The sequence below is a fragment of the Drosophila nasuta genome, chromosome 2L, assembly GCF_023558535.2.
Source record: "Drosophila nasuta strain 15112-1781.00 chromosome 2L, ASM2355853v1, whole genome shotgun sequence".
In the NCBI taxonomy this organism is placed as follows: domain Eukaryota; kingdom Metazoa; phylum Arthropoda; class Insecta; order Diptera; family Drosophilidae; genus Drosophila; species Drosophila nasuta.
This window is the reverse complement of record NC_083455.1, coordinates 2,416,090-2,443,991: the sequence shown is the minus strand read 5'-3', so window position 1 is coordinate 2,443,991 and position 27,902 is coordinate 2,416,090. Positions and strand designations below refer to the sequence as shown.

At 40.8% G+C, this 27,902-nt stretch overlaps 2 protein-coding genes across 2 annotated transcripts; both read left to right on the top strand.

Moving 5' to 3' along the window:
* The first annotated feature begins 406 nt into the window (after positions 1-406).
* On the top strand, positions 407-25,608 carry LOC132795466 (uncharacterized). Its single transcript, XM_060806223.1, has 21 exons — positions 407-491; positions 10,139-10,289; positions 10,352-11,082; positions 11,139-11,298; positions 11,361-11,604; positions 11,673-12,505; positions 12,590-14,304; positions 14,366-14,709; positions 14,772-14,982; positions 15,048-15,406; positions 15,484-17,434; positions 17,506-17,664; positions 17,787-19,327; positions 20,017-20,635; positions 20,702-22,967; positions 23,369-23,526; positions 23,597-23,695; positions 23,759-24,318; positions 24,385-24,585; positions 24,644-25,334; positions 25,398-25,608. Exons 2-21 carry the CDS (start codon positions 10,208-10,210, stop codon positions 25,446-25,448), a joined length of 12,975 nt encoding a protein of 4,324 aa, XP_060662206.1. The 5' UTR covers positions 407-491; positions 10,139-10,207; the 3' UTR covers positions 25,449-25,608.
* A 616-nt stretch (positions 25,609-26,224) lies between these two features.
* On the top strand, positions 26,225-27,022 carry LOC132798252 (titin). Its single transcript, XM_060810037.1, has 3 exons — positions 26,225-26,328; positions 26,400-26,594; positions 26,667-27,022. The coding sequence occupies exons 1-3, from the start codon at positions 26,290-26,292 to the stop codon at positions 26,931-26,933; spliced, it is 501 nt and encodes a 166-aa protein (XP_060666020.1). The 5' UTR covers positions 26,225-26,289; the 3' UTR covers positions 26,934-27,022.
* Positions 27,023-27,902: the final 880 nt, after the last annotated feature.

Sequence of the window (27,902 nt, the reverse complement as noted above, 5' to 3'; positions counted from 1 at the left end):
AATACGAACTGACAGCCATTAGAATGGCACATGGCATGCATTTGATATACGCACAGCCATTTTCATTCATACTCACACAAGAGACTGCAGCTCTTCACTTCAGTTTTGTTCATTCACGACGAGGCGCCATGTAAACTAAACTGAAACTGAAACCGAGGCCCAGTACGAAAATGAAAGCCGAAACCAAAAAGATGCTCGAGCATGGACATCGACTGTCAAGAGTTGAGAACTGTTATCTCTACTACTATATATGCCGACCATGAGCTTGGAGCTCGCCTCAGCTCGGCTCAGCTCGGCTCGGCTCGGCTCGGCTCGGCTCGGCACAAATCGACATCGACACGGCTACGGACGATGCTCAGTGACAGCATCCGCTATCGCTGAGGAAAACCAGAGTCTCATTCGTGTTTACCGCTTCGTACCGAGCGGTTGTAATTCAGATTTTATAAAAGAGTTGAAAATTCAACAAGGGGCTTGCGTCGCGTCAACCGGAAGTAAGGATAATTTGCAATTGCGTTCTAGTATTTCATCCTGTTGCGCCGTCGCATTGTTCGCAACAACCAACGACGAGTGCCAACAGTTCACGTTTAACCGTTAACCGTTACCTGGCATCCATTCAAAATGGCACCAGATCCATAACAATCACAATCGTGTGTCCAACGCAGCGGAAGTGCTTTCAATCCCCATTAGAGCATTTTGCCATTTTGCATCTCTTACAAAATGCATTAGAATGTGAAATAATTGGCGAACCCTGCTTAAGAGTGTTGTGCTCTAAAATTGTGTGAAATGAAGTTACTCAAATGAATAAGTTCAACAAAATACCTAAGAATGTATAGCAAAATTGAGGATACTTCTAGAAAATAGTGGAAATTAACCTCAAATATTGAGAAAAAAACGTGCCACTTGTGAAAATAAAATTCATTTTTTTAAAAAGATTCAACGTGTACGTGTTGGAAAAAATCTAAAGCTGCTGATAAGAGAGTTCATAAGTTCAACAAGTTTTATAAAAATAAAATTATCAATCTCAGTTTAGTCGTTATGCGTCTTCTCAGTGTGTGATAAGCAATTGTCTGTGTATGCAAACCAACGAGTGAGAGTGAGACACAGACAGGAATATGATTAAATATTATATTCAATTATCTCCTGCAACAATTTAACATTTTTTTTATAATCATGTGCAAAAAGAGAATATTTCATTCAAATTTGATTGTGAATTGTCTTTTATCTGCACTGTCAACTGAAACGCGAGTAAACTGGGAAACGTGCTAATGTTTTAAATGATAAGGAATCTGTCTTGTATATACACAAAATCAGCTAAGTGAAATAAATACAATAATAATGCTGAGCTATTAAACTTTTTAATGCGAATACTGATATTATTCCTATTCAAAAATATTGAATTATACTCGGATTATATTCATTGATTTCTAGAAACTTTTTTGCAAATAAAACATTTAATTTATTTGTATAATCCTTATTATATAAATATATAGAATCTATTCTGTGAAAAGTTTACTGCAATAAAATCAATGACAATATTGCTAATAACATACAATTATTGTTAATATAAAAAATGATTTATTTTTTTCTATTGTTTACTTAGATTATTTTCGTATAGTTTGTATTATTTACATATGTTCGAGAAATTAGATTTTTATGTTTTCTTTCTATTGTTTACTTAGATTATTTTCGTATATTATATTTTTTACATATGTTCGAGAAATTAGATTTTTTATGCCAGCTAACCAAAGGGTACCTCAAAAAATGTACGTATGTAACAGGCATCTTCGACCCTATAAAGTATATTTCATCGTCCGTCCGTATGAACACCTAGATTTCAAAGACTACAAGACAGATACAGAAGATTTTGTCACGCCCACTTATGCCCCCGCAAATCGATAATAATCAGATAGCAAGCGATGCAATTTTTGGTTGCGATAAAAATTGTAGAATTGTTTTATGAAATATACGTTCGGGCTAAAACGAATATATTTTAAATGTAGTACTATATCGATATACCAAATATATTCGTTGGTATATATTTAGTATTTTTGCGGTAAATGAATTTTGTATATTTGAAAAATAATAACTTGCTGTTTCGCTTTTATTGACAATGGGTTTGCGGGTATCTCACAGTCAAGTGGGTTCGACTTTTTCTTAGCTTTCTTACTTGTTTCATTTTGTTGCTTGAATTTTAAAATAAATTTTACTCGATTTTAAATTGTCACGTGTATTTAGACAAACAAAGTACATAAATTATTTCCTGAGATATGTTCTTCATGATACTGACTCTTTTAAAAGGATACATTTTTAAGGATAAATGGAGCTGCGTTTACTTGCTGCTAATAAATTTGTCGAAATGCTTTATATAATATGATTTCTCCAACTGAACTTCAACAGTTTTCAAAATTACACGTGCCAGCCATAAGTTATGATAGCAGCTTGCGAGGAAGATAGTTTCTGCCAAAATACTTTGCACCCTTTTAAGCTCCTGTCAACTGCAGTCGACATACATACATTTATCAGCAAACTATATGTATTTGAGAAGCTCGTTCACTTTATGTAAGTTTGAAAAAAAAAAATTGCGCGCAAATGGAGACAAAACAACAGAACCTCCAGAACTTCTGTCTTACCATCAATTTTCTCACGTTTCTCCCTCTACGCTGCATATGATTGTTAAACTTACAATTGCATTGCACACTAGGTTCTTCGTTTTCTTATTTCAAACGATTACTCTGACTCCCAAGTGAGTGTTTTTAGTACGCCTGCTTTGTGAGAAATGTCAGCCAAAGATACAAAAACTAGCACCCCAAGAAACAGAAATGTGCAACATTCCTTACTTTCGTGTGTTTAAGCTATTTAATATCATGAGCAACAGAGCAAATTGTTGATCAGTTACTTTCCATTTTACCCAAAAGTCATCCCATTTACTGTAATTTTTTTCACACTTTTTTCGTCGACCTCTGACATAATTTGCGGTTGTCGCACCTCGACAATGTTGTCAGCTCTAAGCACATCAATCTTCGCTAAGCAGACTGAGAGTAAGGGAGATAGCCAGCTGGATATTGGCAACACTTCTGTGGCATATAAAAATATGCTTAGGGAAGACAGAATGATGGACTTAACTGTGAATTTACTAAAAGGACGAGAGATAGAGATGTGGAGCAGGAATCTGAGCTCTAACCAGCTGAGTTGCGGATTTATTGCAAAGCGATTATTGTCACGTTTGATTTGAGTCGCATGCCCGAAACTAAAGCGACTCTTAAAGACACAATGCGTGAGCCTCAAGGATAATGATATAAGCGCCTTAAAAAGAGTCCAAAAACAAGGAAACTTTTAAATCTTTAACTTAATAATATAACTTTATATTATGGATTAAACTAAAAATAAATTTATACCAAAAAAACGACACGGTTTTTATGACCTCGACAAATTTCTATGAATGTTTACAATTCTGAATTTGTTGTTTATCTATATTTCGGTTTCCCTATTTTATATTCCTATTACAAACCACACAATTATTTGTTAGCTACGTAAAATATTCAAGTAAATGTGCAACATAATTACATATGGACCCACAGCCATAAAGGCGTTATGTAAAAAGCCTTAAAAAAATGAAATGTCTGGTTCAAATAACCTATTAAATCCTTTAAATTTTGCAAATTTGCACAGTCATTAACTCAATTCCATATGCTTGCTAAACACTTGACTGAAAATGAGCTTAAGGCTGATACCAGTTACTATAATAAGTCTCAACATATGATTAAACTAAGCTGAACCTACTATGAGACTGAGAAAGATATACACTCTGGAGTGTAATTAGCTAACAAGGCATTGGCTTAGTTGTGCATAGTTCCTTGCGGCAAGGGAGTTCTTTGCCTGTGCCCCTTCAACACTTACCACATACGCACTGTTGTTAAACGCATACACAAACGAAGTACAATCATAGCAAGTCAACATTTGCATAATTTTGCAATGCACACTTAGATTTCGATGCCAAGTTTCCTTCACACATTTGCAGCGATCAGCAACCACACGAAGAAATCGAGAAAAAGGCAATAAAGCTGGTATGTAAATTTATTTGAGAACTAAAAAGTTCTCTTCTGACATTGCTTCCCATTTGGGACATGCAGTTGGCCAGAAGAACTCTTGCTCTTGCCTCTTGGCGCCAGGGCCAAGGTGTTCCCAAACATTTAGTGTGCACTTTTTACGCCACTTTGGCTAACTTCTGCTTCCGCTCGACTTTACTCGCACTCCCGCCTTGTAGCTCTTTTTCTCAAACTCTCTTTCTTTTTTCCTTGGGGTCTAGCAGTTTGTCTGGCTCGGTGCTGGCTTTTATTTGGCTTAAATCGTCCCAAACTACCTGCCTTTTCACCATGTTGCGCTCTTGTTGTCGTTCGTCTACTTACTTTTTTAGATATTTAAAACATTTTTGCTCCTTTAGTTTCATGTGGTTTGTGTTTGTTTCTCAGTCCTTGCCGCACGTTTGGTTTGGTCGTTTAATTCTCATTGCTATTGTAATTAACAAAACTATAAGCCCAAATTACAGTTGCTCCATTTATACTTATATTTCTCAAATGTTCCGCATCCTAATTGAAACAATGCAAGTGCAGACTTAAAGAAAATGAAATTAGGAATTTCCTTAGTTAAAAAAGCAACTTAAGCAACAATAAAATGAAATACATTTTTGAAATATTATAAAATTATGATATGGGAATATTTTACAGTGATCTCTCAAAGCTGTTAAACATTAATTTCCATCTTAAGTCTGTTATTATTGGCAGTATCACCTTCCCACTTTGCCAGAACTGCTTCCCATAATGCACTTTCAATTGTATTGAAACTCGAGCCCATTTAGGTAATTGGATTATAACAAAAGAATCTGTTAGAAACCAACTCGCTGCAGACGTCTACAGTAAGTATGGTACTAAAGTGTCTGCGTAATGTCAGTTTCTTAACTGTAATTTGACACAGATGCCAATGCGAAATGCGTTGCACTATGCTTCGTAACTCAGAAGCATTTCTTTCACTCTCTTGGCAATTTCGCATTGGATGCATTCGTATTCGCTTGCAAGCTGAAACAGCAGCTGAAAATCACGCTGCTGGCAATTTTAATCTCGTTTATTAGCCATTTTTCAAGTGATACACATAATTTTCAATTTTGCAATTTCTCGCCTGGGTAGCGAGAATGCGATGCCATACGCTCTGCCGCTCCTGCAACGTTCATTGTTCTTATTCACACACACATACATCGACACACACATATGCACCTAAAATTACGCCCTGGAGCCTTTTGTCTTTATCGAACATGAAAAAATGCATTGCATACATGCAGGCGCTGTTAAGGTAAAACTGGTGAAAGAGAAAGGGGGTTAGAGCTGGGAAAGTAAGCGGAGGCAGTGACCAAACATGGCGCCCATTTGGAAGCCATTAGGGCCAACCAGCCAGTCAGTCAGCCAGCCAGCCAGCCATTCAGCCAGTCATCTGTAGTGGAGACTCAACGAAAACAAACATGTAGCGCCAACAATAACAAGGCACACCATCGAAGGGGGAAACAGGCTGCTACCAATAACAGAATATTCTGAAAAAGTAATAGAAGGAGCGCACATCGCTAGCCTATTTTTCACTATTTTTTATAGTGTTGTTACTGCGCCTACAACAGTGCAAAAGAAATAAGCCGGAGAATGGAGGTTCAGTGTTGCACCAACAACTTCGCAACTGTATGCAATAAAATGCGTGTTGGCATTGCTTTTGTTGCTACTGTTGCTGTAGCACTTTAATTTTCAAAAGGCGTTAACATAGAGATAAAGCTAGAAAGATCTAATGCAGCAATGCTTGCTCAACTACTTGGAGCTTCACAACTACAATTTGATTGGAAACCGATGCTGATGTTGTTTGCATACGACTATATGTGTAACTCTATTCGCATACCTTGTTATTAGATTTGAGTGCCGTCACTAAGGTCACGACATCTGAAAGCTACACGAGTATGTGACTCTCTTGTTCCCCAAGAAAAATCTTTAATGGTTCGCCATTGTGGTAAACTCCCCATATTGCATTTCCCCTCTCACCACATTGCAAGTTCTTGGAGCAAACGTAATTGCATTTACTTCAGAATTTATGTTACTATAAAAATTTTTACATTTTCATACTCTTTCGATGGCGGATGTTGACCAAAAGGCATCATCATTCGACACAAACTCAACTCTAACAAGACACCAAGAAAATATTTTAATCTTTAAATGTACGTTCTTAATATATAGTACAGAACGCAACAGTTTTTTACGTTGCCTTTGATATATAGTGTGTATATGATAAGTAAGAATACAATTAATAGTACACTTACAGATTTTATTGCAGCGTATTCCGAGAGCGGTGTCTGTGCATCTTGCACTTATTCTTCTTGTTTTTAGAATCGCTAACAATCTGGTAAAGTTCTTACCTGTGTGAACTTTAGAGTTGGCCCCATCCTTCGAGTGCCTTCGTTACCTTCCTTCCCCGAAGCAAGCAAACAATTCGCAGTTCGCAGCTCAACATCAACTTCACCTTCACTTGAAAATTGCATTTTATACAAAGATGTGTGTGCCTGGTCGGAAAAATGTTTGAATGTGTGAAAGTATGGAACCGAGAAATATGAAAACAAATGCCGGTTGGGCTTTTGACTTGGCCCAAAGGCAAACTTATATATTTGAGTTTCATTAAAAGCGACCAGGTTCGATCGGAGCTGAGTACGTTATGATTTTTGTTTAAGTCTTGTTCTTATTGAATACTTTTAGTAAGACCGACTTAACCATAAATCATTGAGAACGGCACTTAAGCCAATGCTAATCCCATACTAAATATCAGAAGAGCAACAAATCAAAGAGATTTTTTGGGTTAGGCCGAGTGCTTGGCATGCAAGTAACAAGTAATCGTCAAAACAAGACGTGCGAAAGAAAGAACTCTTATCGTCATCGATAAATAAAATATCGAAGAGAATAATAGACTACATACTCAAAGCACAACGCCATGATAATTGCATGAAGAGTATATTAAACCCTCAGTAAATTTGAAATTGGTGGTGACCGTAGGCACTGTGCTCAAATCACATACACACACACACATACAATACTATGGCTGAATGCACGCGCGTTGGTTAAGCTGCTTATCGGCTTTGTACTATGAGGGGAGCGGCAGGTGGAAGGCGTAACATGTATTGGGGTCCCTGACAGCAGGCAGATAATGCCATAGACAATAGCGACAATAGCGTCTTAGTAATATTGTTTTCATATTACTATTTTCTGTAGTGCAATAAAAAAAAGGCACTTCACTAATGCACACACATTTAATTAATAGTTTGTTCTACAACAAAATGCCGCGGGCATCCTTTTATTTACACGTAAGTTGCTATTTGTTGCTAGTTGTTTATTTCATTTCTAACATTAAACACATTTGTAATTACACATTTTCAAGAAATAAAAGTCGTCATAATAAGCAGGTCAAACTAATATCCTTTTACAACACTGTCTGCAAGTGAGGCAAGCTCATCACTTCAATAGACAATTCGCAACACTTAAAAACTCTTTTGATTAGCATACCGAATATATGTAAGTGTTTGCAAATGATTTTTATACCCGCTACCCATAGGGTAGAAGGGTATTATAACTTTGTGCCGGCAGGAAATGTATGTAACAGGTAGAAGGAGGCATCTCCGACCCTATAAAGTATATATATTCTTGATCAGCGTTAACAGCCGAGACGATCTAGCCATGTCCGTCTGTCCGTCTGTGTGTCTGTGTGTCTGTGTGTCTGTCCGTCCGTCCGTATGAACACCTAGATCTCAGAGACTATAAGAGATAGAGCTATAATTTTTTTTCGACAGCATTTGTTATGTTTGCACGCAGATCAAGTTTGTTTCAAATTTTTGCCACGCCCACTTCCGCCCCCGAAAATCAAAAAAATCAAATAACAAGCGTAATTTTAAAGTTAGAGTTGCGAATTTTGGTATATATAATAATAACTATAGTAGTTATGATTCCTGAAAATTTGGTTGCGATCAGATGAAAATTGTCGAAGTTATTAAAGAAATACTTTTGTATGGGGAAACACGTCTACTTACTAGGGTTGTTGCTTTAGATGACAATCTGGTATATTGTGCCGTCTATGGTATATTTTGAATGCGGTACTATATCAATATACCAAATATACTATTTGGTATATTTTTAAAAAATTATCGCAAAATATATTTCTTTTATTCAAAATGGGTAGCGGGTATCTCACAGTCGAGTGCACTCGACTGTAGCTTTCTTACTTGTTTAGTTATCAAACTGAACTTAAGGTTTTGCATAGCTTTTTGGAGAATTTGATCATGTTTGTGATAATTAGTCTACTCATTCAGTTCACATTAAAATCAGTATTGAACATTTCGCGCACTTCACTTTACATGTACCGTAATTTAAAATATACGAAAAAACTTCGAATTTAATTGACGCATTAAAAATAGATTAATTTGGTTTGCTATTGGTTAAGATCTGAAACAACGTGAAGAATTCAAGGAAGGTAAAATTTATTTGACTCACTCTTGTTCCTTTAAATTTGATGCAATCAATGTGTAAATACTTCTTAAATTGATTGTATTCAATCTGTTTACAGAGTTTTAAGTAGCATTACAACAACGAAGTTTTTCATCCTTTTTTTAAGTCACATATCGAGTCTCTTGATTATACGCACAATCTAATCTTACACCTATAAAATCAAAAGGCAAGTGACTAGCTCACCTAATAAAACTTTCTTGAACTCTACGACAAGCTATCATTATCATTCTAACCATAAAACAAACACGGAAAAGCAATTTGGTGTCAAACGCGTCACCAGCATGATTTGCAATCATTATTTACCCCTCGGAATGAGAGCGAACCAAATGCAATTCAATTTGTGACAGCCAAACAAAGCATTTTGACAGGATTCCCTGACCCGCTCCAAGCAAGAAACAATTGATATGTGTTATAAACAGGCACTAGCACTCACACTTGCACACCCAAACGTGTAAATGTCGCATATACATACATACATATGTATTTGTTTCTGTGTTTCTTGTGTATTTGCACCCCGAGCGCGCAAAAAAGTGTTAAGTGCTTTTGCTGCTCCTTGCAGCGCCGGCAATCATTGTCAGCAAATACCCAGAAGCAAGCAGTAACCGGAACCAGATTCAGAGTCGTATCCAGAGCCAGAGTCTGACTCAGACCCAACCACAACTGCAGCAGCGATTTATATGCAATGCAAAGTGCAGAGAACAAAACAAAAGCAATGAAAGAACGAGAGAGAAGCGAAAAAAAGCGTTAACAATTTTTTCCTGTTCTAAAATCAAATGCAAATGCAAACAACAGTTGGCATCAATCGTAATGCTACGACCCACCTCGCACTTCCCGCCATTTCCCTTCAGTCAACCATGCCGATCTGTTCCCACTTTATTGCTGGAATTAATGATGGGAGCACTGCTCGCTGCTCGTTGTATGGGTTTCGGTTTTGGTTTGGATTTTACTTGTTTGTTTCAGGGATTTCTTAGTTTTTTTTTCCTTTTGCTTTCTTCTGTGTGTGTATTTTATGTTGAATCAAGTGGAAATTCAATTGATTTGCTGTGGCTTTACTGTGGCAAAAAGGGAAATACGCAAAAGGCGTTACAATAATGGGCGAATGCTTTCCCCTCTTGCCTTTCGCTCGCTTGGAAAACTCCCACTGTCACTCCCTTTCCCGCATGCATATGTTAAGCTTCAAAGAAGCCATCGACATTGCAACTTGGCCAAGCCACAGCCAAGTCCAACAAGTGTAAAACTTATTTGAGCGCAAAATCATTTTGCAAATATTACAAAAAGAGCAAGGATTTTAATATATTCCACACTGCTAAATTTGTGACTAGAATTTCAAATCTCTGGCTTTGTCAGCAAAGTCAGTAGTGGCTTTTGTTTAATTTGGTTACCGCATAGCTTTGTTGAATCAATTGCACAATTTTAAGTAATTAAAGGCGAATCCATAAAATGAACTCTTAAGCAACGACATTTGCAATTTATACCGCAATTTTTTTAACTCATTAATGCAATTTAATTACGAAACTGATTCTATGCAATCTAGCAGTAATTAATTGTTGACTTTTTAATATTTATAGTTCGAGCTATGCTTGGCTTTTTTTCCTATATCATCGAAGTCTTGACTATACTGATCAGCCAAGACCAGCATGAGAAACATGAACCCAGTTTTATCAGCTCTGTGGCTGCTCCTTGTACTGATCATACCACAAAATGAGGCGGCACGGGAAAGTAAGTTAAAGTAATATATAGTTATGATTCTGTCTAATTCCACGAATATGTTTTACACACAGATCCACTAAAAGATCCACGAGTCTGCGGTCGCCCACAATGCGATACGTCATCCACGAAATTCGATTATGGTTCTAAATTATATAAATATGATTATGAGGTGTCGTTGCGCACAGAATTCGCAGGCTCTGGAGATAATACCTCTGATCTGTTCTTAAAAGCCGATGTGGAGATATTCTTTCCCAAGGACTGTGAAGGCTATCTACGTATTAATGGTGTTAAACTTTACGACACGATTCAAGAATCTAACGAATCCGGCAGCGGGAGCCAAACAAAAGATGAATATGATTACTATGACAATTTGCCCAGTAGTTCGAGTGAAGTTTCAGATTTTGAGAATTTGCATCCAAAGTCAAACGAAATGTCAGCTGACTTGACAAAGAACCTTCTGCGCTTTGCCTTTCACGATGGACTGATAGGCGAGGTGTGTCCCACCGAGCAGGAAACGTCTTGGGTTCTTAATTTCAAGAAGGGCATATTGTCAAGCTTCCAAAATACAATGTTGCGTTTCGATGTAGACTTCAACACCACTGAAACGGATGTATCCGGCGAATGTCGTGTACAGTATGAGTTGGAGAACACGGACAGCGTCTATGTAACGATAAGAAAGACCAAGGACATTGCCACATGCCGACGTCGTTATTCCACACAGTCTGTGCTGCAGACAACGCCGTACACCTTCCGCGATGACAAAACCATTTTGCCAATTTTGAATTCGCAGAGTTACTGCAATGTAAGTTAGTTTATCTCTTATTTCTACAACAGTCTGAGCTGATTTCTCTATTGCAGCTGACTATCGACAAGAGTGTGTACCACAAGATCAGCTGTCTTGAGACACATTTACTTGTCCCCTTCTCAAACGGTAGCTCCGGCGCCTTGACCACCTCGAAAACCACCTTGCTACTCACAGGCAGCAACGACTATAGCATTAGCGAGTTTCTTGAGCAGAGTAAGTATTGGGATTTAGTTGACTTTCTTCCTTGATGACAATTTTCTGATTACCTTCTGTAGATGTCGAGATGGTCGAACGTCGTTCACCGCTCATCTTTGACCATACACCACTTGTGAAGCCTACTCATGATCAGATAACGGCTGCCCATGAACTGTTAAAGAATATGTGTGCTCTTGGGCTACCCAATATAAAGCGCGAGTTCATCGATGCATTCACAAACTTTTTGCAGGCTACAAAGAGCCTGGACTACAAGACACTGACGGTGCTACTGCAGCGTTCAGCTGGTATTTGCACTCAGGGGAAGTAAGTAGTGCAATGAACTTATTAAAGGTCATCCAATAAGCTTCTTCACCTCTGCTTATCAATTGCAGAAACCACGTGCTTGAATCGCTGCCCTACATTGGAAGCACTGCCTCGTATCAAGTAATGCGCGATCAAATCGTGAATGAAAAACTCTCAAAACAAATGGCGCACAACTGGATGACATCGCTGTCCTTCATTACACGTCCCGATGAGCAGACGCTGGAGACTTTTTACACTATTCTTGACTATGCGCGAAACAAACTAGATCCTGAGTACACTTTGGGATCCACGGCTGTGGTACACAGCTATTGCAGGCATCACGAGAATTGCGAGGAGAATCTCAGGATCGCAAAGATCATAAATCTGCTGGAAACTGAATTTCTCAGCCAGTTCAAAAGGTATCGCGGCGACCGGAAACAACATGAACGCTTGACAGTACTGCTCAAAGGATTGGGAAACATTGGGATAATAACCAATGACTTCGCCATACAGCTCCAGTCGATTATCAACGATAATACGGTACCAATAAACATTCGATTGCAGAGCATATTCTCCTTTAGACGGGTCAATTGCCAAAGACATCGCAAGTTCTTCTTGGATTACTATGGAGACTACACTCGCAACTCGGAGTTGCGCATTTTCAGTTATCTGCAGACGATGCGTTGTCCTGACTACATATCTGTAGCTCAAATTAAATCCATACTCGAGAACGAGGAAATCAATCAGGTTGGTTCCTTTGTTTGGTCGCATCTTACAAATTTGGCGAAGTCCAATTCGCCAGTGCGGATTGAGGCTCAAGGTCTGCTGCTAAACGATGAATTATCGGAAAAGTTCAAGATGGACATACGCAAGTTCTCCCGCAATTATGAACACAGCTTGTTCTTTGACGAATATAATTTTGGTATGTAATCTTGCTTTAGTTTTCGTATTTCACTGCATTAATAATATTATAATTATATTTTTCGTTATGTTTTTTTATTCTTAGGAACCACAACTGATGCTAATCTGATATTCGGCACCGATTCGTATCTGCCACGCCATGTGAGCCTTAATTTCACCGCCGATCTATTCGGCCAATCTGTCAACTTTTTTGAATTCAATGCGCGAGCCGAAGGTTTTGAGGAATTGGTCGGCAGTGTCTTCGGTCCCAAGGGTCCGTTGAATAGTGATTTACTACAAAAGAAGTTATCGTTCCTTAATCGTTGGTTGGGTAATGAGAGCGCGGAGAAAGATGACACCTTGGAGAATCTGCTCAGTCTTGACAATCTGCGGCTGAAGCGTAAAGTTGTGGACACCACTCAAGATGGGGAAGATACAGAATATGTATTCGAAGAGGACGAATCCGAAGGCGAGCGATCCCAGCGTTCTAAGCGCAATGCTGAAACAACCGCAAAAACAAGGAAACAAACAATCGATCGCAACGTTGACCAATTGGGTTATAAGCTGAACTATGACTACAACAATCCCCGGGCCCAGTTTGGAATGCGGATCTTTGGCAACGATTTGCGATATTATAATGTGGAGTCCATGGCCGAGGTGGCACTGCTGGCCACACAGTTGAGTCCCCTCCAGCAGGCAAAGAAGCTGCTATCCGGTAAGCCATTCAGTTACAGCAAGTCGAGCCTGTTTCTCGATGCATCTTACAGTGTACCCCTGGCGGTGGGTATGCCGTTGGCTATACATGCTTTCGGTGCCTCTTCTGTTGACCTAAGCATTGCTGGCAATCTGGACAAACTCGATGCCGACTGGCATTTTGATGTGCAGGGGCGGTTCAAGCCCTCGGTGTCGGTGGACGTCATAACAACTATGCAGACGGATATGTTTTGGGGCCAGTCGGGTATCAAAGTCAAGAGTAATTTGTATTCTAACTCGGAGGTGGAAGCCAACCTAAAGATGCGCGGTCGCAATCTTATTTCATTCTCCTTCAACCTGCCGCAGGACAAGAACGAAATCTTTAGCGCACGCTCCGAGTTAATCGTAGTCAAACGAGATACAGAGTTGCCCCAGGCAGGCATTGAGAAACGCAGTGCTAATTCTACCTGTACTTGGGAAGTGCTGGACCAGGCAATTGGACTGCAGATGTGCTCACACTATAGTGTGCCCGATTTGAGCAATGCTACAGAGGCTTATCCCAGTTTATTGTTGACTGGCCCACTTAATCTGAGTCTGATACTCAAAAAATCCGATCTGTCGGCCAAGAGGTTTGTGTTCGAGTACAATTGGGATCAGGAGGAGCCGGACAATAACAATTTTACTATGATATTCAACACACCGGGCTCAAAAGTGCCTCGACTCCTGGTTGCCAACATGACCAGCGTTCCCGGTGCTTTCAACGCGTCGGTAGCATTTGAACGTGGCGAAAGCCGTACCTCCGCAGGGCTTAGCTATGATGGCAATCCTGACTATAGACGCCTCGATGTCTATCTCGACAATAATCGCAATCGATCACTTGACTTGGCAATGGAGCTACGACGCTTCCAGGATAATACAGCCGTGTTATTTAGGCCACGCATGCTTCTGTCAGTTAATGGAGTTAACATTACTGGCTTGATTGGTATGATCAAAATCAATGAGAAGAATGGCGTGAAGCAGCACGACGTAGATCTCTCTTTTGAGACGAAGAAGCTGCAAGCTCTGATCAAGGGCAACATTATACAGACAGAAGTGACGACCTCAACTAATATGACAATCAATTACATGGTATGTGAACGACAACTTATATGCAGCTGATTAAAATTTACTTATTACCCATTTTGCTTAGTTTGAGGCGAACAAACCCGAGACAATCAACTTTGCCGGACGTTTGATGAATCATGGTGTCAACTCGAAAACCGAGTACCGAGGCAACATGAAACTGAGGACAACAGCGTATCCAAAACTGAACTTTGCCTCGAATGTCACATGGCTCAGCTTGCAGGGTCATACTGAAGGAGCTATCACGTATAATAATGCACCGGATTATAGTAACCCCAATTACACAAGCCTGGCCAGAGTAGTCTTTGCGCGCTCCCACTCCGATGACTTCACTTTAGGAGAAACGCAGACACGTGCTAGCCTTGAGCTAAAGTTGCCCAGATCGAAGATTGACTATCGCATTATGGTCAAGTAAGTATCTAAATAATCGATGCTGTAACTTCAAAACTTATTCTTTCGTTTGGCTCTCACAGCCATGACGAACGCAATAAAAATGGACCTGAACAGACTTTCATTGTGGGACTCAAGTATGCGCCCGATAAGGAGATAACGGGTTTGTTCTCAGTACATCTGCCCCATAGAAATCTCTTTGCTGTCGACGCCTATATGAATGTATCCGTACCGGACTTTAATTCATGTACTGTCAGTTTAAGAGTCAACGAAAAGGCCACTAAGGATTATATGGTTAATTTACCTCCATAATTAGTAAACTCTACCCTATGCCTTTAATGACACTCTTCTCTTCTCAGATATATGTCAATGGCTCTTGGTTCACGGGTCATTCAATAGCAATCAAGGGTAACTACAAGGATCGTAGCACTCAACTTCAAGCTTTGCATCACCTTAAACTGATCGTGGAGAGTCCATCATTTGACGCGACCCAACTTAATATCGTATATAGACGAAATCAATTGGTGATCTTCTACGATGTTCAGGCCAAGTACGGCAAGGATCCGTATGGCTTGACTATGCAATACCAATCCAACGAGCAAAATCGCAACTCCAATGCTGAAGTGCGCTTAAAAATCAAGGAGAAAGACTATTGGATCACTTCCAAACTGCTTTCTGAGCAACCCAAGCTATTGCAGCTTGAGATGCACATTGACAAGTAAGTACAGTCGAGTTGATATTGATATTCTGAAATTTCAATAAGCTAAACTGCATTTCCTCTGAACTTCTGTTTAGAATTCGTGACATTCACATTCAACTGGGACTACTGAACATTAACAGGCGCAAGGAACTGTCGCTGGAGCTGAAATGGGATGCTAACCGTGATCCCAGCCAACGCTTGGGTCTATTACTCGAGTACAATAGTCCGGGCAATAAGCACTATGATGGCAACCTCATGGTAACCTACCCGGAACGCACAATTAACTGTGGCTTCAGCGCATTTACCGGTGGTCCTAAATATTATGGCAAAGGGCACGTCTCCTGGAGCATCACAGAAGTTATTGAGCTCAGCTATGACGCGGGCATTATGCCCGGTAAGACGCTCCACAATTGGGTGCACGCTGAGCTAAATACTCCCTTTAATGGCTGGCGCTCCAACAGTTTGCGCGCAGGAGTCTATAATTTGAATAATTTGATTCTGATCAACTCAACGCTTTCCTGGGCTGACGATCAGTTGCTGGAGCTGGGATTTAAGAGTGATCACGACATACGAGACCAGCTGATTAGCTTCGATGTGCGGCTTGGCATCAACAGCACCATCAAGGACATTCCCACAATTAACATAAAGGTGCAGCATTCGCAGGATGTCAAGAAATACGACACCGATTTATATTTGCGATACAAGCAGAACGAGACCTTCAACACGTATAGCATCAAGTCCAACTGGGATGTAGTACGCACACAGGGCTATCACAATGTCTCCGGCACAATGTCTCTCGTTAGTCCTTTTGAGGGCTATCGCAAGGGAGGTCTGGTGGCCATGTTCATGCTAAATGACAAGCGAGAGGTGCAGGGAGCTGCTTCCCTTGCGTTCGACATTCGTGAGTTTACCTTGACCATGGATGGCTATGTGAGGAAAGTAACGGACAATATGCTGACCATTAACATAACAACGCCTCTGGAGAAGTTCCAAACTATTCACGGTCGCTTCGGCCTCAATGAGAAGAAGCGTCATGCTGTCGCAGAGGTGCGAGCGCCGACAGTCGCATTGGGAGTAGAAGCTCTGGCTGATATTAAGAATTTGCTGGACTTTGATGTCAAGCTAAGCATTGCCACGCCCATTGAGACTTTCCAGCAAGCAGCCGTCCTGGCCAAGTTCCACACAGATCGAGTTGACATGCGTGGCATCTGGAACAATTCCACACTGGGCTTCACAGGAGTCTGGTACATGAATAATTTGACCGACTTTCAATATTCGTATCTGGTGTTCACACCGCTGGCTGGCTTCGAAGAGAATGGCTTCATATTGCAGATTTTGTATAGGGAGTCCTTGATTGTACAGATGCATGGAAAGCTATCGAACTACAAGCTCGGAATTAAGCTCAATAAGCAGCCCAAGTTGAAGCTGGTCAATCAGCTGAGCAGCCAGAAGATGCAGCTTGACATGCACTTCGATGATGACTTCCAGCCACCTAGAATTGAGGAAGAAGACGATGAAGAGTACCTGTCCTCCTTGACTACTTTCGAATTGGACTCTTTGGTATGGCCAACTATTGTGGGAAAGGTTGACGTACAGGAGAATCTTGATATGTATTTCATTGTGGGCAATGTGGATCTGCCTCAGGGCAGAGTTGAGTTCAGGGATCGCTTGTACTATCCAGACTATATCAATATTCTAAATGTGCTCACAGTGACCTCTCCCTTTGCCATCGCCAAGGACTTAAAGTGCATTGTTGAGTACCACGTCGATTTGTACTTTAATTTCTTTTACAACCGCATAGAGTTTATGGTCCGCGATAAATTAGCGGTAACTACTGAATTGGGAGTTGAGCTCAACTATACTAAAGTCGTAGATAATGTTAGGCCACAGGCTCATAACGTGGAACTGACGCTCATCACGCCCTATGCACAGTTACCTGAGATCCAACTTCGAGCTCACATCGAGATGGATGACAAGAACACGTATAAGGGAAACATCAGCTCAACAACAGCTCATACTCATTTATCGATAGCTGCATCAGTAGAGGTTTGTAAAATGATTGCTGTGCTGATCAAAATTTTATTTTAAAAGTGAAATTATATTTTTTTGTCATGCAGAATGAGGACAACTTCCTGGAAACCTCTGTGGGCATCTTGCTGGATACACACGTCGTACCTCATTATGCCTGCAATTTGTACTTTAAGAAGGACTATTCGGCCGTAGATAACGTCGTCGACATCAGATTTGAAGTCGACGACAATGGAAATCTCAATCACGTAAGATTTATATTTTCATTTATGTTTTTATAATAATAATAGAAATTCTTTCAAAATTTGGAAAAATTTTAGTTTTTTTTTTTATAATAAATACTATTTTTATTTTTTTGTTATCTTAATAGCTGCACATTGAAACGGACTGGCACACAGATCCGGAGAATTATTTCAACATTAATGGCAAAGTATTAACTACTATGTTGCCATTGAAACTTGCATCCACTTCGGCGTTGGCAACAAAAGGAGCAAATCCCCAGCTAAATTTTGATCTTACTTTCCTGAATCAGGAAGGCGAGACCATCGCCTACGGTACACGAGCCAACAAAAGAAATGATGTGTTCAACATTGAAGTCTGGACGCCCTTGCAGAACTACAGAAACATCTCGATGCACGGCACAGTTGTACGCAACGCAAGAGATCCAAGGCGATATGATGTATCTGGCAACTTGTACCGCAACATGGCCACCTATGGCATCTCGGGTGCCATACTGATGACCGATGGCATACCGATGCAAACGAAGTTGCGTGTTGAGCCCAAAGCCGGAGGAGCGGATGGAGTCATTGAGTTGAATATACAGGAGGCGGATGCTAAGAAGCTGCGCTTCTCCTTCGATGCCATTGAAAACGGTAAACGGTGTCAGATTTCTGGTGGATACAGCATAGGCATCAACAATGCCATGGACTTCTCTGTCCTCGTGGAAAGCTCCGTGCCGGAAATTTCTCATATAAATTTCTATGGCAATCTTAAACCTATGGACCAGGGACGTCTGGTGGGCGATGTGAATTTGGTGACTCCGTGGAGGAAGCTTGGCATTGACTCAGTTCATCTGCATTCTGAGCTGGGTCTGCGTCCTGACGGATCCAAGGTCAGTGGATCATACCGATTTGGCAATCACACTGGTCGTAGCATCTTTAGCTGGTCCCCGCTTTTGGCAGAGACCTGGCAGATGGAGCTGGACAGCTACATGGAGCGACCTGGCGCTCAGCCACGCACTCTGCTGGCCAGTGCCAAGTACCTGAATCCTGCCAAAAACTTCCTCCAACTGCAATCAGCTGGGCATGTGAGTGTCGACTCCAAATGGACATTTGATTTTAATAGCAGCCTCCATAAAAAATCTTCGGATGACGTGGAGTTTGCTTTGGTCACTCAGTTGCCGCTACCAGTGGGCGATAGGCATGAACTGAATTGTAATTATCGTGGCAACCTTGTAAGCAAACAGCTCCAAACACCCAACTTCTTCATTGAGATCGGCTACGAGACTCTGGAGACCGAGAACAAGCTGTTATCGCGTCTGTCTTACCGAAATGTCACCAACAATCTGAATGCTTTGGGCCATCTCGAATGGGGAAAAAAACAGAATCTTTCTGTTATCGAAGGAGACTTTGTAATGGAAAACAAACAAGGAGGACGCAGGGAGTTCCTGGCCAAGTTGAAAACGCCTCAGTTCAAAGAGGAGCACACACTGAAGCTAAGAGGAAACTTCGACAAGCCCAACTCTGACTTCTACAATCTGGTGTGTGTTCTCGATTATCCGGAGAGTCGCCGCATCGCCGATTTGGATGTTTCTTTTAACTCCCACACCAATATGCATGGTGCTGTCAATACAAGCACACCTTTCCTGAACCTGACCTGGTTCAAAACAGACTTTGATTTCTCCACCAAAAAGTACGTCTTACCTACAAATTTTACAATAACTAAACAGTGGATGGAGGAGTTCCTTTTCTGTCCACAAAATATATTGAATATGTTATCATTGTCATTTTCATCAAAATTGATATTTTCGCTTATTCCATTGTCTATTTACAATGCCATACATATGTACGTTCTTTAATGTGGCTCATTTTAAACCACGAACTCATCATATTTTATTTTATATTTCGATATAGACATTGAAATTAAATTGAACAAAAAATTGCAACAATTTTTGGTTTACACAAAAACAACCCACAATTTGGTTGCGATTAGATACATATTTAAAAACCTGGTATATTTTGATTTCTACGGTATATTTTGAATGCAACAGTATAACATTAAACCACATATAGTTTTTGGTATATTTGAGTATTTATCCGACTATAATGCCGCATTCGCACTGTTTTGCTTTTATTAAAAATGAGTGTGGAAGACTAACTCGCCACACTTGTCTACAGATTTCTTGTTTTTCGACTTTACAAGTAAGGTGAATTCCATACATTTATTTTTGTGACATTAAATAGGTTTCTAATATCGTATATCTTGGTAATAATTCCATCATAGTCGAACACGTCGGACTGTAGTTTTAATACTTGTGCATATTGCGTCCCAATTTTATTTTAGACTTATCCTTATTTCTTTGCTGACTCTTTCTAATACAGTGGTCGCAGCTATCGGTTTATAAACTGCAATTGGCCTAAGGACAGTGCCTTCTTCAAGCTGGACAGCAACTACAATAGCGACGATACCAAACACAATCTGAATGGCATAATCGAAATTGAAGTTCCATTGACATCTCGCCATCGCGCTGATGTTTCCTATGGACTGCAGAAGCGTCCCAATTTGGATTCCGGTAACTTGAAGGTCATGTACAATAAGCTGCAGGTTCTCGACGGCAAGTACAAACGTGTGGAGCAAAAGAAGCATCCCTTTAACAAGGAGACCACGGACATTACACTGGAGAACGATATGAAGCCACTTGGAATTCATTATGTGAACACTCAGGATATGCGTAATCCGCTTGGAGTACGAGACATTAAACATATCGAAGTCTTTGAGTTGCGCAATACGAAAAATTTCAATCTGACCGGGGAGCTACATGCTCTGAGCACTCGAACGGCCCAGGAGCTCAAGATGGTGGTTATTCATCCTAATCGCGCTGTTGTCTTTACTACGAAGTTCGAAGATGTCAGTCCAAGAGTTGTTCGTCAGCACGCCAAGATCGAGTTATCCGAAACGGCATGGATAGGCTATAACCTAGAACTGGGCAACTTCAGTACAGTAAGTACTTTTCTTTCTTTTTTTCTGATTATCTGCTAAGGTTCTAAACTAATTCTATAACCTCAGCATGCCAATGAGTCGCAGCGCTTTGCCCTAGAACTCTTCTATCCAAATCGCAATCTGACCACCTCTGGCTGGTACTACCTCACGGACAATAACTTTAATGCTGATTTGGCATTTAAATGGGCTGGCACAAACTCCAAAGATGGGTCCAGAAATATTGCAAGTAACTTCCGATGGGCATTAGAGCCATTGCAAGCAGGAGATCGCGATCATCAAACATTTGGCCTAAGAGTGACACATCCATATCTAGAGAAAGATATAAATTGCAAAGCTGTCTATTATCGCGGCACAAAGGAATTGCTTAGAACTCATCTAACCATCGACTACTCAGACAGTCCCGAGCAACTGATTACGCTAGGTACCCAGCTAAAGGATTTATACTCTGAACTGGGTCATACGAATTATACGTTTAAGTTCTATGGATATCATCCAGCCTCGGAACTGGATATTGAATTAAATGGCACCTTGGCCGCGCGTCCCTCGTATTACAAAACTGAATCAACGGCACATTATAAACGCGATTATTCACCCCGATATGGTAAGTTCCTTGCCCTGCTGGATCTCAACAAACGGGAGCTGGAGTACGAGCGCCAATCGCCATATCACACATCGCGTCTCTGGCTGCTACCTACCACGAAATATCCCATTTATGGTCTTAATGCCACAATTTGGGATACGCCCGATACAAATCACACGGGCTACATCTACGTGGACATCGCCAGGCGTCTTGCTCGTATGGACTTCAATCTCACCGAGGATGCCAGTCAGAATCTGCAAATGGTCGGCTATATACCCGACACGCGTAGTGGTTACCTGGACATCTGGCGGAACTATGAGGAGATACGCATCATTGATGTCAGCTCATATTTGAAAATGAATCACTCACGCCTAATTACGGGTCGTTTCCACTGGCGTCCCGAAATCAAAAATGATATCCGCACAAAGATCAATGGCTTCGGTAACGCGATTTATGGGTCCTTCTCCGACGGAATTGATTTCTGGATCAAATCTGTTTACACCGAGTCTACGGAATCGATAGGCGTCATTTGGAGAACGGCGAAGGAATATAATAGTAGATTTATTGACGATATCAGCGAATTAAGCGTATTGGAAGATGATCTGAACGACCTCCGTCTTTTTGTCAATCAGTCGTACGAGGCCAATGATTTCTATATCAAAAATGTAGTAAACTTTACATTGACCATATTAGATGAACTAGCGATCAGGGATCACATTGAGTCTTTGCCCAAAATCTTTTCTGAGCTATGGCAGGCCATGGGCGACTCTGGAAAAGCGCTACGCGAAAGCATTGTCTGGCTAATAGATACCATTAAAAAGACGTACAACAATGTTCTCGATGCGATAAGTCGCTTTTTCCATGGCGAAAGCTTAACTTACATTTCATCGTTAATGGAGAAGGGCATAGAGAAGTATGACAAGTTTGTCAAGGATCTGCACATCAAGTTTATCAAATACATTGAGAACTTGTGGCACAAGTCCTGGCATCTGGCTGAAACCTACTGGAAGAATGTCCTTAAACGCTTCGAGCCGCATTTGTTCAAGATCATAAGTTTTATGGAGACCACCGCATGGGATTTAAGCAAGGAGGTCTTTGATTTCATTTACAAACGCACAAACGAATTGGCCGAGTCTCCTTACTTCAATAAGGTCTCTAGCTTTACAGCAGATGCCGAGCGATTGTATAGAGATTTCCAAGCTAACGATGCTATAACTAATATCAAGAAATACTCTACGTTGGCATGGAACTTCATCAAGGAGAAATATTTTAAGCTGGTGCCGTTTGGTGCTGAACTGAACGAAGTGCTCACCGAAATTTGGAACGAGATCAAGCAACTAGAAAAGATCGAGAATGTGCAAATTGTTCTTCAGAAATACAACGAAATTGTAGCGCGTTTGGAATGGATAGCCGATGAACTGCAACTTGAATATCGCATCCATCAACTCTACGGATTATTGCGCAATAAACTCCGCAACTATGCGCTGAATGCGTTAGAAACTGCGGATATGTACAGAGAAGCAAAGACCAAGTTTATTTTTGATCCAGAGGTTGGTATTATTGATTTGGAGCAAAAGCTGCCTATGTCCTGGCATGCATTCAATGAGACGCCCAAATTCGAGGAGATTCCCGAATATAAAATGCTCTCAAAGATCCAAAGCTTCCTAAGCGAAACCAATTCTACAATTATCATGAAGTTGTACAACATGCGAGCTCACTTGGATCCCAAGACCTGGTTGCCGCCTTATTACTGTAAGTATTTATAGCTCCGAGAAATCTCGGCCTCACACATACGCACAGTTATTTGCCTAGATGAGTTACTAGCGTCTTAAAAATGCAGAATATATTCTTATAAGTATTATAAATATATTAAAATAGAAATTATGCATAGATGACTACTAAAAAAACGGAAAATTTACGTTTCTCGTTGTTAGTTACTTTTCATCCCTACAATAAAATAAAATAGATATAACAATACTTTAACCATCTCATCAAGCAGTCGATTGATTGTAACAGTAAGGTTGAAAAGCCATCTCGAACATGAAACACATTTCAAATTGTGATCTCATGCGTGTGAGAATAGATAGACCAATCAACGATATCATCATAGATTATTATTTTGTTGAGTCTAATTCTACACATCTATTTTGCAGCTCGAGCTCTGCTCATTGATTCCAGGCATTATATGACCTTTGATCAGCGATTTGTAGGACTTAATCTGAATATGGATCAACTATCTCAAGCGCAATGTAGTTATTTGTTGGCCCACGACTTTTTCAAGCGCAACTTCACGCTGCTTCTGGAGCCTGCGGTAAGTACATTTTTGTTAGCTGGACCCTATGAGCATTCTTTAAATTAAATGCACACCCATTTATGCTTAGACACAATCCAAGTCAAGCCAAGACACTGGTCTTCTTCCCGCACGTAAGCTGACCTTCATTGCCAATAGACAACTTATTGAAATCGATCTGGCTACCGATGTAAGTAGACCTCCCTCGATATACTTATGCATTCAAACAATTAATAATTTATTTAATTCACAGAACATCAGTGTTAATGGCAATCCACAGCCCATTTTGCCACTGAAACTAGACGCGGTTACCATCTACCGAGACCTGGATATACTATCGATTGTCTCAGATACACAGTTCAGTCTGCACTGTAACGTTCAGTTCGATCTCTGCTGGTTCGAAGTCAGTGGTTGGTATTTTGCCAGGACGGCTGGTCTGCTGGGCACGCTCAACAACGAGCCCTATGATGAGTACACTATGTCGAACCGGCTCATTACGAATCAGACGCAAGAGTTCACAGACTCTTGGAGTCTGCAACACTGCAAACCCAAGCAGTTGCCTCCAATTCAAAAGATTACCTCAGATGTGACCTCAACGTGCAACAACTTCTTCCGAACGAGAATTTTGTCCGCTTGCAGTGCTGTTGTAGATCCAACACCATTTTACGAGATGTGTCTTGACCTGGGTAGCAAGTCGCAGAGCATTCGGCCTGGTCATCCAGCTGTGAAAGGTGCATGCTCAGCTGCATTGGCCTATATCGAGGCTTGCACAGCGCTTAAGGTGCCAATGCGAGTTCCGGATCAGTGTGTGTTGTAAGTAAATAATTAATCGATTTTTCTATGTCAGACAATTCAAATTAATATTGATTACGTTTTTAGCTGCCAACTGAGCAATGGATCCTACGTACCAGAGGGTCAGTTCATTAATCTAAATGGCTCAGATATTCCGAACAGCAGCGACGTCGTCTTCATTGTGGAAGCCAAGCCTTGTAATGCCAATCTCAAGGTGTCCAAGAGCATAATGAGTGTTGTTTCCAGCATTGAGGAACAATTGCAGGCAGCCAAGCTAACTAATAATCGGTAGGTATAAATGTGAAAATTTAAGTGCTAGACTCTTCAAATCCTAATCGTATTTTAGCTATGCTGTGATGGCTTTTGGTGGCGTTGAGCCTTTCGACAAACCCCGCAGTATATTCTTTGAACGGAATGTGTTCACATCGAAGCCCGATCAGTTGGCCAGTTACTTCGATCACATCAATACAGGCAATGGCAGCAGCAATGATATTCTTACTGCCATATCAAAGGCATCACGCTTGAATTTCCGTCCAGGCGTGTCGAAGACCTTCATTCTGCTTTCATGCAGCAATTGTGCAGCAAAGGACACGCGTTTCGACTACAATTCCATTCTGCAATTCATGAAGGAGGAAGGCGTCAATCTGCACATTCTGGCTGACACCGAATTCGATTTTGAGCGCGAAAAGAAACTGCGTCACTTCTTTGGCATGGATAAGCATGTCGTCTACTCCAAGCGCTTCCCCGAGGGCAATGCCGAGGCACGAACTCAAGCGCACATGTCTAGAAGCAATTTGGGACGCTGCACGCCTCTGGCCTTGGAAACAAATGGATCTGTGTTCAGTGCCCGCAAATTGTCGCCAGAGCGCAAGTATCCTATTCTGCGTTTTGCCACCATCTTTGCCAAGCGTGTGGCCCAAAGTGCCACGCCGATAAGCGCGCAGACCTGTGAGTGTTCTGGCCACAACTCAGGCGTGTCTTACTTGGTGTGCTCCCCTCCAGATGTACCCGAAGAGAGGGGCAGCCAGGACGAATATGTAAGTGAAGAATTATACAGCTTATTAAAGTACATATGAGATTTATATGATGTTCATTTGCAGGATGATTTCGACAACTGGGAAGGAGATGATGAACTCGACAAGGAAGTCTAAGCATATTGCATGAGTTTAGTTTAGATGCGATTAGTTAGTTAGTTAAGTCATCTCCAACGAAATGTAAAGTCTTTTCTAAATAATTTGAATCACATTTTGTATAAATAAATATTAATCGAAAGCCATAAGCGGAGATGAAAAAGCTATTATCATTAAAGCGGAAATTGCGCTTCATAACTAATTCTATGTTCGGTATTCCGGCAATTTTAGTCTCTTGAGCACAGTGTGACAGGGCAGAGCTAACCTGTTTTTGATTGTTTGTTGTGCCTACGACCCAGCCCATGGCTTGGATACGAGTACCACCCATATCTTAGGCATGTCTTAAGCTCGTTTGCGCAAATCTCGACGAACATTAAAAGTGGTCCGACTGGCTGCAGTGGAGCTGGAGCGTTACCGACTATCACTTTTTTCGCCTGCGCGGGCTACGGTTGACGGAAGCGATAGCAGAACTCAAGTACGTGTTACAACCTTAACCCCAAAGCTAGGCCAGGCCCATTCACTTTGCCTGCAATGGGCAGACAGCAGTCAACAGTCAACAGTCGGCAAACAGCAGGTTGCGGATTGCAGACTGCAGACAGCAAACAGCGGGCTACACTTGATATCCCACTTGAGCCCGATTTGTTGTTATAACATTTGCTTGGAAAAGCACAATGGAAATTATGCGATTCCATTGGTAATGCAATACTTTCTATTTCAATGTTATGGTTACATCAACTGACCAATTGCAATTGCGAAATCTTTCACTTTTGGCCAAACTGTAGGTGACTATAAAAGCTAGCTGACAGATTGCAACCACTTGCATTGCTCAACGGAAACTCATTGCGAGAGGAGCTAGATATTAATGAATCATAAATTATCATCAACTAAAATGCTGTTACTTGTAAGTGCAATTGAATCTATCTGATTCTGATTAGCATGAGAGACTCTTAAATTTGCGATTCATATGTCTAGATGTTGATCTGCAGCTTGACCCTGAGCTACGCTTCAGAACACTCCGGTGAAGGCCACTACGAAGGTGGAGGTGCAGGAGATTATCATCAGCAACACCACGAAACACCTACCACATACTCAGAAATATCGAAGCATGTGCCGGTCCATGTGATTGAAAAAGTGCCACTTCCAATTCCTCATCCAGTGGCAGTTCAGGTAATGTTCATTAATTCGGTTGTCGTCACGTGACATCCAAATATAAGATTTCTATTCCAACTTAACGTTAAGGTACCCAATGTGATAAAACTCACAATCCCCGAACCCTATGCGGTGCATGTGCCTGTCCAGCAGGAAATACAAGTTCCCGTCTACAAAATAGTACCCGAAATAACGGAGCGCAAAATACCATACACCGTTGAAAAGCCATACCCCGTGGAAATTGAGAAACCTTATCCAGTCGAAGTTATTAAGCACATTAAGATACCAGTGCCAAAACCTTATCCCGTGCCCTTTACTATTTACAAGCATGTCCTACACAAGCAACATGGCTGGTAAATTTTCAAATTGGTGAGCAACAGCATAATGATTTATATAGAATTAGTTACGTTTAACAAGTATTAAATTCGTTGTATTGTTAAAACAAATTGTTCACTTGTTTTTATGGGATTTTTGAAAAATTCTTGCTTACAGAAGTTGCTGAACCTAACATTTACTCTAGGTTAATAATAACACTAGTTAAACTGAGAAATGATTTTACCTATATTTTGCAACTTTTAAACTGCATTAAACTTTCTCACATCGAGCTCTTTAATGTCCACATATTGTACGCGTGCATACACATGTATTTCCATACCCAACTTGACAACAACATCTAAAAAATATTGCTCGTGTAAAAAAGTCCCTCAAAGCAAAGTCAATACACAAACCATATAGCAGCAACCGAAACTTAACGAAAAAGCTTTGCCGTGTGCTTTCAAGCTTTAATAGCCATGGAAAATCGGATAATAAAACTTGTGAGGGGATATTTTCAATGAAGGCATTACCACAAGACAGTGGCAAGCAACCGTGCGCTAAGGTGCTTACACTCTCCAAAACTCACCCTTACAGATACGAATACACTCGCATACATAGGCGTGTACTGGCAGGTTCGTTAAACTTTGTTAAATCCTGGCAGATTGACGTTCTGACTGTTTCACTGTCCAACTGCCTACCTCATCCATGGCTACAGCTATGTTTTCCTTTAACCGATGACGTGCTTGAAATGTGCGCACACTCAACCGAGCCCCCGAGATTCCCCACACTTATGTCCTTGATGATGACTGCGAATCGTTTACTGTTTTCAATCTAAGCAATTGCGCGATGTTTTCATCTCCGTAAAATGGGAGCCATGCTCCATATGTATAATCCATGTATAATCTTGTAAATTCAGTGTTCATAATGCTTAACGCAATCTATGGAATCAATAAACATTTTGCAACGTTCAATACTTAAGCAATATTCTGTATCCGCCATATTTGTCTACGT

Bases quoted from the DNA above. Each gene is read 5' to 3' on its own strand.
- LOC132795466 (XM_060806223.1), top strand. From the start codon at position 10,208: ATGAGAAACATGAACCCAGTTTTATCAGCTCTGTGGCTGCTCCTTGTA. The intron at 11,083-11,138 runs GTAAGTTAGTTT...TCTCTATTGCAG, and splicing joins ATTCGCAGAGTTACTGCAAT to CTGACTATCGACAAGAGTGT. The intron at 24,319-24,384 runs GTAAGTAAATAA...TTACGTTTTTAG, and splicing joins GTTCCGGATCAGTGTGTGTT to CTGCCAACTGAGCAATGGAT.
- LOC132798252 (XM_060810037.1), top strand. From the start codon at position 26,290: ATGAATCATAAATTATCATCAACTAAAATGCTGTTACTT. The intron at 26,329-26,399 runs GTAAGTGCAATT...TCATATGTCTAG, and splicing joins CAACTAAAATGCTGTTACTT to ATGTTGATCTGCAGCTTGAC. The intron at 26,595-26,666 runs GTAATGTTCATT...CTTAACGTTAAG, and splicing joins CTCATCCAGTGGCAGTTCAG to GTACCCAATGTGATAAAACT.